Source organism: Cervus canadensis, chromosome 30 (assembly GCF_019320065.1).
Source record: "Cervus canadensis isolate Bull #8, Minnesota chromosome 30, ASM1932006v1, whole genome shotgun sequence".
Taxonomy (NCBI): Eukaryota; Metazoa; Chordata; class Mammalia; order Artiodactyla; family Cervidae; genus Cervus; species Cervus canadensis.
This window is the reverse complement of record NC_057415.1, coordinates 34,636,727-34,647,123: the sequence shown is the minus strand read 5'-3', so window position 1 is coordinate 34,647,123 and position 10,397 is coordinate 34,636,727. Positions and strand designations below refer to the sequence as shown.

At 51.4% G+C, this 10,397-nt stretch overlaps 1 protein-coding gene across 2 annotated transcripts; it reads left to right on the top strand.

Moving 5' to 3' along the window:
• The first annotated feature begins 6,989 nt into the window (after nt 1-6,989).
• Nucleotides 6,990-9,173, top strand: HDHD3 (haloacid dehalogenase like hydrolase domain containing 3). 2 transcript variants are annotated; one of them, XM_043453651.1, is made up of 3 exons: nt 7,012-7,069; nt 7,218-7,266; nt 7,997-9,173. In XM_043453651.1, exon 3 carries the CDS (start codon nt 8,162-8,164, stop codon nt 8,915-8,917), a length of 756 nt encoding a protein of 251 aa, XP_043309586.1. In that variant the 5' UTR covers nt 7,012-7,069; nt 7,218-7,266; nt 7,997-8,161; the 3' UTR covers nt 8,918-9,173. The 2 variants fall into 2 exon arrangements, with proteins under 2 accessions (XP_043309585.1, XP_043309586.1); XM_043453650.1 differs by having other exon boundaries at nt 6,990-7,266.
• Nucleotides 9,174-10,397: the final 1,224 nt, after the last annotated feature.

Sequence of the window (10,397 nt, the reverse complement as noted above, 5' to 3'; positions counted from 1 at the left end):
ACCAGATGAGGAAGAAGAAGGTGGATGACAGCACTGGAGGTTGGAAAGGTAGAGCCCACACTTCGTAGGAAGCTTGGTTTCTATCTTGTATCTGATACAAAGCCATCTGAAGGGTCTTAACCAGGTGTTATGTGTGTTCCAGTTTCCCCCATTCTGCTGCTATGAAAAAAAAAATGGAGGGGTGAGCCAGAACCAGCCTGGTTGGGAGGCTGCTGCAGACCCCAGGGAACCATGCCAGTGGCCTGGACCAGGGTGGTGGCAGTGGAGAGCAAAGGAAGCGGAATGTGTTCAGGATACATTCTGAAGACCGAATAAGCAGACTTTGCCAAAGTTTTCCTGTTGGGGGATTGAGGCAGGGAACGAGATGCCTTCATGGGTTTCTGGCTTGAGAAACAGGTTCTTCTAAGGGGATGCGATGTGATGTTCCCCACCCCCCAGTCAGAGTTCAGGCCCAGCTAAGGAGGGGCCAGTTTTCAAGTCCACCTGCCTATCTGCAGAGTGACAGAGAATCCCAGCTCTAGAGCCAAAGCAAGACTATTTTGGATGTTAAAGCGGTACAAGCTATTTTAAAATTTAGAAATATTTGAGTCAGAGGCAGCTCCCCTCTGACTCCTGGTGCTGTTCCCCAGAGCTGTGGCCACCTCATTCTGTACTCAGCTTTTGGGACGTGAAGAATCACCTTGAGACCGAAAACCCGAGAGATGAGCCACTGACGGGTCTCAGAGCTTGGACCACGCCAGAACCTTGCACCACCTTCGTTTCTGTGCTCCCTGGCCCTAAGCTCATTTCTGATTAGTGTGGAAGGGAACGTTCTTCAAGGCCATCCCACACTCATCATTGCCAAGCTGAGAGGGGGTCCAGCTCTGTTCTAGGCACAAGGAGATGGGAGACAAATCATTCTCAGGAAGCAAGTAACTGTGTCCCGAGCCCCCAGGAGTTAACATTGAGCAGAGTGATGATGGGGCTCCCTAAGGAGAATCAATAGGCAGACCTCTTACCACTGATGTAGTGACAGGTGCTGGGAAGGCCACCAGGTATGACCTGGTATGACCTGGTAGGAAGGATCAGAAAACACTTCCCTGAGGCCTGATGTTTAAACCTAGACCTAGAAAGCAAGCAGCCATGCTGGCACATGTTTAGGGATGATCATTCCCAACAGAAGGGATTGTGGGGCCAAAGTGAGCTGGATGGCTGGTGGATGAAACACAGGAAAGGTTTTTAATGGTTTTTTTTTTTAATCTTTTTTTATTTTCTAAATTATTAAAATATGATAACACATTTACAGGAGCCTTGGAAAATACAGTACAAAGTTAAGATTTTTAGTTGGAATTTCAATTTATAGAAGCATTTTGACAGCACTGTGGCAAAGCACGAATAAGAAATGTGGCCTAGGCTGAGTGGTGACCGTGGGGATGGAGAAGAGAACCGATTTAGGACTTAGGTGAGATGTCAAGGACAAACTTGGCTTGAGCTCCTGGGTGGCTGATAGGCAGGCCATTGACTGAGGTGAGAAAGCTTAGAGAGGGAATCCTAAATTTAGCGTGGGTTTGCAGTGAAGAAGCTCTGTCTGTTAGTTTATGTTTATATGACTCTCTCAAGGCTGCTCAACAAGTTTGTGGCAGAACTGGGTCTAGAACCCCAGTCACCAAAAACAGCAGAGCTGGGATTTGAAATCACATAGCGCAGTTCGAGGCCTCTACCCTTACCCAGTCTGCCATACCACCTCCCAATAAACAGTACCAAAATTATAGCTCTAACACTGATGCTCTTAGTAGCTCTAGTAATGGGGCACATCCAGGGGCTGAGCTACCTTCAGGCATGTGGTCTATGTGAGTGGCGCCCTCTGGAGTCAGGGTTTAGCAGCTGAGGTGCCGTAATTTTATCCTTGGGCAGAGAACTCAGCTTTCACAAGCAGCGAGGCATATTATTCTCAGACTTCCTGGTATCTGGTGAGCATTAAGGGCCTCTCTCAACACAATATGATTTTCTTATTTCCCTCTCAAGACGTGCCAGCTTGGATGGTAGCTTGTCCCTTAATGCGGCATCCCGCAGACCACCACAAATAACCAGCACATTCCCTCGTCCTCACTTTTCATTTCACTAAGATCCCTAAAACTACCTCAGTGGACATACGGCTGAGGGCCCCCAAAACAGCAAGCATTTAAACCAGATATTTTACAACCGATTTCCCAACTAGGGAAGGGGGAGTCCAGACCTTGCCCCGTATGGACTCTGCGAGTTCCATACATTAGGGCCTGTCATTTGCAGCACCCCATATTCTGTCTTGTTCTGGGTGCTCTTGGTGGCAAGTGACAGATACAGCCTCTCCCAGAAGCCTGTATCCCTTCCTATCTCTCATCTGTGTTTGCCTCAGCTTGCCTTTATTATAATATGGGATTTTGCCACTTGATAGCTGCATGGTCCCTGTGTGTGAAAGTCGCTCAGTCATGTCCGACTCTGCCATCCCATGGACTGTAGCCTGCCTGGCTCCTCTGTCCATGGAAGTCTCCAGGCAAGTATACTGGAGTGGATTGCCGTGCCCTTCTCCAGGGGATCTTCCTGATCCAGGGATCGAACCTGGGTCTCCTGCGCGGCAGGCAGATTCTTTACCATATGAGCCACCAGGGAAGATGGTCCTTAATCCTTTCTATCCCAGTATTCGCATAACAGATCTCTGGAGGTCTCTGATTGGTCCTGCTTGGGTCACACGACCAGCCTCAGTTTAGTCCCTGTGAACAATGGCATGGGAGATGTGGCGAGGAGATGGAAGGCTGGTAGGATCTCAGAGCTTTTGCACCTGTGGTTGTCCCCTTTGCCTGGAATGCTTTTTACCTAAAATCTTTAATGGCTGTCTCCTTTTTCATTGTTAAGATCTTGGTTTAAATGTCACGGCCTCAGAAAAATCTGCTCTGACATCAGATTTAAAGTCATTCCCCAGTTAACTCTGTGTTAGTCAGAATTCATGTTCAGTAATTATAACAAAAGCCCAAGTAATGATAGCTTAAGATGGAAATGTGTTTCTGAGTTGTCTGGGCTATATGGTCAGCTATGTGATGTGGGGGGGTCATGGCTCCTGCCTTGTTCTGTCACCAACACATCTTGGCTTCCATCTCATGATCAGCTGGTGGATCCAGTTCCAACCATCAGGCCCTCTTTTAGTCGGCAGAAAGAGGAGATGAGCAAGCAGAGGGCATGACACCTCACAAGGGCACAACCCAAAAGTTACACATGTCATTTGCCCTTGTCTGAGCTTAGTCCCATGGCTAAGGCTGTTTTTTTTTTTAAACAATTTTTTTTTGGTCACACCATGCTGGAAGAGTCTGCTGGAAGGCTGGAAAAGAGTTTGGGGGGGCAGCCCTGTGCTCAGCTAAAACTTGGGAGATTCAATTTCTAAGGAAGATGGAGAGATGGATATGGGGGCAAATGGCTATCCCCACCACATGGAGTTTTTGTAATGACAGATACAATGGCCAGAATATCAAAGAAGTCCTTAGAGACCATCTGGTTAAACACTCTAATTCGATAGATGAGAGCCAGAGAGGGGACTTGTCCAAATTCACACAAGCCAGTGTTAGACCAAGGCTGGGTCCGGATCTCCTAACTCCAAGCCCAGTGCTCAGAACTAGGGGAGGGATTGCTTAGGACTTTATGTATTATCTTAGCTTCAAGTACATTTTTGTCTTCATGTATTATGTCTAACAAGAATATATTCATGTGTTATTCATGTAAGTGAAAACTTGGCCAATATACATGAAAAAGTATTATATTCACTACTTAACAGAGGAAGTCAAAACCATAATGAGAGACCACCATATATCCCATCAAAATGCCAAAAACTTAAAAAAACAGACTACCAATTCTTGAGAATGTGAAGCAAGTGGAACTCTCCGGCATGATTGGTACAATCATTTCAGAAAATTGGCCCCATCTACTGAAATGACATACACATACCTATGGCCTAGTGATTCTACATCTAGGGATTTACCCAACAGAAATATGTATGCATGTGACCAAAACACATGTTCAAGGATATTCATAGAGGGCACTACCCTGGTGGTCCACTGGCTAAGACTCTGCACTCCCAATGCAGGGAGTCCAAGTTTGATCCCTGGTCAGGGCGCTATATCCTACCTGCCACAACTAAAGATCCCCCATGCCACAGCAAAGATCTTGAGTGCCACAACTAAGACCTGGCAGACCAAAAAAATGAATGTCTGTAGAGGCTCCTTCCTGGCAGTCCAGTGGTAAGATCCCAGGCTTCCACTACAGGGAGCTTGGGTTCAATCCCTGATTGGGGAACTAGATCCCATATGCTGCTCCATGGTGTGACCCAAAAAAAAATTGTTTTTAAAAAAAAGGCAGTATTGTGACATGCCGGGTGTCTCCAGGAGCAATCACTAGGCCAGAATCCACACAGGGGAGGTGAAAGAATGAAACCGTCTAGGAATTCCTGTCATCGGCCTTAGGGAGGAAACTACCTATGACATGGACCTATTTTTGAACTGGTTAATTAAAAAAAAAAAAAAAAAAGTTTATTTCAAAATAGCAGGACTTGTCATTGACTTTCCTATGACTCTCAAGGCTCCCTTCTCTGCTGAAAAACTTACTTGAGTCAGGCTCTCCCTTGCTGGCCAAGGTCTGTGACTCTGAACTTTGTACTTCCTCCCAGGCCTGAGACCAGTGAGGGTGAGGCAGTTCTGAATAAAATCAACAGAGCAGCCTCGGAATACACAGGGATGTTTTGTTTTTACAAAATGAAACAAAAAACAAAAGAAGTGGAGGGAAGAAAGGAATAAAATTGCATGCATGTTTGTGTGCTCCTAGAAAATGGTCTATTAGCATAAAAACCCAAACTGCAGCAATCCCTGGGAAGTGGGACAATGGAGAGGCCATTGCTCTTGCTCAGCTGTACTTATCCTTAATCTTCGCTTGGCCGCCCTTCAGATCTTTGTTCCCCCCCTAACTGGTTCATCCAAAGAAGTCCCCTGTCACTGTTCATGAAACCACTGTTTTCTATCTCCATAGCTCTTACCACCAGTGAGATCTCCTTTATGTACTTGATTTTTTCTGCCTGCCCCTGTTCCTTGAAGGCAGAAACCCTGTCTTGTTTCCCATTGTATATATCCTCAGTGAAGAACAGGGTGTCAGACATAGAGCTGACAAGGTCAGCACAAAGTTAGGGCCCTCAATAAGCAGATAGTGAATAAGTGAGGTTGGGCTGTTGCTTTGTATTTTTAGATTTTTGAGATGAGCATGACTACTTTTGAAGCAGGAGATAGATGGGCTCTTGGGCCAAACAGCTGATGTTCCTCAAGTGAATGACACTGAAATTTTATCCTCAGCCAGATGAGAACAACGCCTGATTCCCTTCCCCCACCAAAATGGAAGAAATGAACTAACAGTGAGGAATTTGTTAAACAGAAATGGAAAAGTGGGGTTTTTTACTGCTAACAAGCAAGGGAAATGGAAGAATGAGTAAACAGCTATAAAACCCCCAAGAATAGGCCTGGAAGAGTCCAGCGACCCTAGTTTTACTCTAGCTGTTTCTAGTGCACACAACTGGACTTGTCCTTCACAAATTTAATTCCTTAATCACTCTCTGTGAATTCTATCCTGCACCTGGCATTCTTTTCCCCTACACATCCTTGTAACTCCCCTGGCATTCTTTATTTCAAAAAGGTTATCAGCCAATAAACTCGTTGACGACCAAACTCAATGTTATGGCCATTTTAAAACTTTGCAGAAAAAAAGAATGCAAGATTGTCACTGCCTTGAACGGTATCACATACCCCTGAGCAAAGCCTAGACTATAAGGGGAAACATGATCTGAGGCATTAGCCTGCTGCATGCCCTCTGCCTGGCAAAGAAATAAAGCTATGCTTTCTCTTTCCTCCAAAACTGTCTCTGTATTTCTATCAGGCATCCCTGCAGTGCACAGGTACCTAAAATTTTGACTTCTTTTTTCATAAAAAGCAACGAGTTTCTACAGAGGACTCTACCCTCAGCAAATTGTCTTGGGTTAAGACACGTATTCAACAGAAAGCAATTCTCTACGAGTACCGACTGGGGACTCAGACCAGAGAGGGGCAGCACCTTGCCCAAGTTTACCCAGCACTCACCAAGCCAGACCTGGACAGAAATCCCCTCCTCCCAATCAGCCTGGGCACCTGGGGAGAGGGGGGCTCCGAAACCAAGGCGGGCGGAGAAGGAACTTGGCGGGGGGGGTGGGGGGCGGAAGGAGAGGGGAGCAGAGAGAGCACGGGGGTAAATGAGAGGGACTGCGAGGCCGACTGGGCGAGGGTGAGGAGGCCAGGGGCACGCAGGGAGGGCCCAAAGCGATCAAGCTGATTGGTGAGGTGCGGGACGAGGAACCGAGAGGGTGTGGGGTCTTACGAAGGGGCAGAGAAGGTCACAGAAGAGACGAGGGGGGCAGAGAACGGTGGAGAGGGCTGGTGACTAGAGCGCCGGATACAGTGAGGTGAAGATGCGGCCGGAAGGAACCGAGAAGAAGCAGAGGGGAAGCGGCGTGGTCGGGGAGGGGAGGAGGGGCGCGGAGGGGCGCGCGGGGACAGGCGGAGGGGCGGGGAGAAGTAGAGGGGATGGGGAGAAGTGGAGGAGGCGGGGCAAAGACAGGCGGAGGGGCGGGGCGGAGAGGCGGAAGAAGCGGAGGAGGCGGGGCGGTGACAGGAGGGGGCGGGGAGAAGTGGAGGAGGCGGGGCAGAGAGAGGAGGAGGGGCGGGGCGGAGAGGCGGACGAAGCGGAGGAGACGGGGTGGTGACAGGAGGGGGCGGGGAGAAGTGAAGGAGGCGGGGCAGAGACAGGAGGAGGGGCGGGGCGGAGAGGCGGAAGAAGCGGAGGAGACGGGGCGGTGACAGGAGGGGGCGGGGAGAAGCGGAGGAGGCGGGGCGGAGAGGCGGCGGAGGCGGAGAATGCGGGGCGGAGACAAGCGGGATGCAGGGAGAAGTGGAGGAGGCCGGGCTGAGACCGGCGGCGGAGGCGGAGGAGGCGGAGGAGGAGGCGGGGCGCTGAGAGGCGGCGGAGGCAGGGAGAAGGAAGAGAGGCGGAGGAGGTGGAGGGAGCGGAGGGGGCGGAGGGGGCGGAGGGGGCGGAGGGAGCGGAGGGGGCGGGGTGGGGAGAGACGGAGGGGCAGGAGGAGGGCTGGGATTCCCGAGAAAAGGGCCTCCGCCGAGCGTCTGCGGCCTCTCCCTTCTCCCTAGCGGCCTTGGGGATGCAGCTTCCTTCCTGACCTACTTCCCGGTGAGGCAGGTAGGTCGTGGGCCCGGGGACTGGCGCCACAGATCCCGCTGCATACCTCAGGCGTAGTTAGGTCGCCCTAGGGCAGGGTACCTGTGTGGACCGTTGTTCTAGTCTTAGCTGTGCCAGTGACTCCCTTCCTGACTCTAGACGAGTTTGCGACCCTCCTGGGCCTACATCTGCCCACCTGCCCCGTGGGGTATCTTGGGACGGGTCTCCCTAAGTTCCAGACTGACTGAAATTTCATTTCGTTGTCAAACTTCCTCTTAAGGTCCCCAGATTCACCAGCCAAATCTGTCCCTCAGCAACGACTTAGCTGCACTTTGAACTCTGGCACCTTAGGTTTCTACTGAACAGGTTGGGTGTCTGGAATCGGCGCTATGGCAAGAAGCTGTCTCCAGCCTCTAGATTTTAGGCTGAGAAATTAGTTTTCTGGGCACTAAGTCAGGAACCCTTCACCGGCTCTCCACCCAGGCAGGCGTTATCATCTGGGGCTCAGGGAGGTGTTAAGACAGGTAGGACCAGGTTGCTCTGCCTGTCTTTTGCCCTGAGCTGTAGAGGTTCACCAAAATCAGATTCTTGAAAAATCCAAGTACGTCTAAGCAGTGGAAGGGAGTACTGACCAGAGGATCTGGAGGTTTGGGTTCTGGTCCTGGAGTGCTTTGGCAGCATCAGAATTTGAACCCAGGCTGTCTCTGACTCCAAGGCCTGAACTTCCACCTCACTTGCCCTCTCATTCCAGGATTTTCTGCTGTGAAGACCTTACCTAAGCGCCAGCAGACCTAACCCACGAAGCTCAGAAAGAGAAGACCATCAGGTTAGGTGAGGGTGGTCTTGTCCAGCTTAACGTCCTGGGACCTGAGGCAGGGGCGGACCTAGGGTGGACTGGCCCCCCTCCTGCAGACCCATGGCGCACCGGCTACAGTTACGACTGCTGACGTGGGATGTGAAGGACACGCTGCTCAGGCTCCGCCACCCCGTGGGAGTGGAATATGCCACTAAGGCCCGGGCCCACGGGCTGGAGGTAGAAACCACAGCCCTGGGACAGGCCTTCAGGCAGGCGTACAAGGCTCAGAGCCAGCGCTTCCCCAGCTATGGCTTGAGCCATGGCCTCACCTCCCGCCAGTGGTGGCTGGATTTGGTCCAGCAGACTTTCCACCAGGCTGGTGTCCGGGATGCCCAGGCTGTGGCCCCCATCGCTGAGCAGCTGTACAAGGACTTCAGCAGTCCTAGCACCTGGCAGGTGTTGGAGGGGGCTGAGGCCACCCTTAGGGGGTGCCGAAAACGAGGCCTGAGGCTGGCAGTGGTCTCCAACTTTGACCGACGACTAGAGGACATCCTGGAGGGTGTTGGCCTGCGGGAACACTTTGACTTTGTGCTGACCTCTGAGGCTGCCGGCTGGCCCAAGCCCGACCCCCGCATTTTCCATGAGGCCTTGCGCCTTGCTCAAGTGGAACCGGTGGTGGCAGCCCATATTGGGGACAGTTACCAATGTGATTACAAGGGAGCACGGGCTGTAGGCATGCACAGCTTCCTGGTGGCTGGCCCCGAGCCTTTGGACCCTGCGGTCAAGGATTCTGTACCCCAGGAACACTTTCTCCCCTCACTGTCCCATCTCCTGCCTGCCCTTGACCACCTGGAGGGCGCCCCTGCAAGGCTTTGAGTCTGGAGAGGGAAGTGGCTAGGGCCAACAGACACTGGAGGCCGGGAGCCCTTTACTTCCCAGATCTGGCCTTTGCCACTCACCCTGCAGCCTCTGTAACACGTTCTGATTATAAAGCCTTGAGTGCGCCTTTCAGCCCTGCCCCACCAACCAGCTCCTGGTCTCTGAGAGGGTTCATTCATCACACCTGTGTCCCTTTGCCACCACAAGTCTCCCTCCCTCCAATAAATTTATGACGGCCCAACTAGCTTCAAAACCAGCACTTTCAAACCTTCTTTTAGCAGCAGGGCCTTTTGTCATGGGAGTCCTTCTGTGGAACCCCAACGTGCAAAACAGGAAAAGTGCAAACTGCTAGGGTTGAAGCAGAGGTCCTGGGGTCCGTCTTCCACTCGTGAAGTCTCCGTGACTCCCCCTGGGAAGCCTAGAGATCAGAGGAGCTTAGCTAAGTAACCAGGACACTAAGCTGAGCTGTCAGGACACTGCCCTCTGGGACGGCAGTCTGAAGGGGAAACTTAATTTTTAAAATTTTTTTAGCTGTGCTGTGTGACTTGTGGGACCTTAGTTCCTTGACCAGGGATCAAACCCCATGTCCTCAAGAGAATTCCCTGAAGGAAATTTTAGACAAGGAACACACTAATTGCAGCTGATGTAGGCCTGCAGTGTGTTAGATACTCTGCCAGGGCCTTGTGTATGTATACATAACCCTAGGGGGCCTTGCAAGTGTGACTTCCACCTTACAGATGAGGAGATGGATTTGTGGGTTAGGTAGCCTGCCTGAGTCAGCGAGTACCTGCAGGAGCTGGGGTTCTCCTTTAGGCAGGTCTGACTCCAGAGCCCACTGGCCTGACTTCTAGTAGAAAGTGATCTGTGTCACATGAGACATGATGCCGTGGAGATCCAGGGAGAGTAGGGAAGATGCCCTAAGGATGGCAGTGTTGAAGGGCACCCCGCTCACAGGAATAGGGTGGGGGTGGGAGAGCACAGGGAACAGGGACTGGAGCTCAAGTGGCAGGAGTGCTGGGAATGGGGGTGTGGGGGGGATCACTGGAGAAGTTCCATGTCTCTTCCTGCCTTTCCCCCTTCACACTCCTCTCTACTTGCTGTTTATTGGAGACCTGTGCCCTGCCCAGTGCCAGGCCCAGGGGTACTACAGGGAAAAGGCACAGACAGGCACATACACAGGGTATGTCCAGGTGCCAACAGCTGGGGAGGGCTCTGCAGTGGACCCTGAACTAGGAGTGGCCCACAGATGGGCAGACAGATAAGAGGGGCACTCTTGGTAGCAGGCCCATGAACTGTGGACCCAAGGCTGCTGTGGGGAGATAGATTGGTGGCTGGGGGAGGGGAGTTTAGCATGACCTTTAGGTGCCACATAGAAGAAATGGCTTTGACCTAGGTTTTAAGCAGAATCTGTGCTCAGGCAAAGACAGGAAGCTCTTCTGAGACTTGGCAAGCCTCTTGTGGATCTGTCTTCTTTGGG

Coding starts and splice junctions, on each gene's coding strand:
- HDHD3 (XM_043453650.1), top strand. CDS start 8,162: ATGGCGCACCGGCTACAGTTACGACTGCTGACGTGGGATGTGAAGGAC.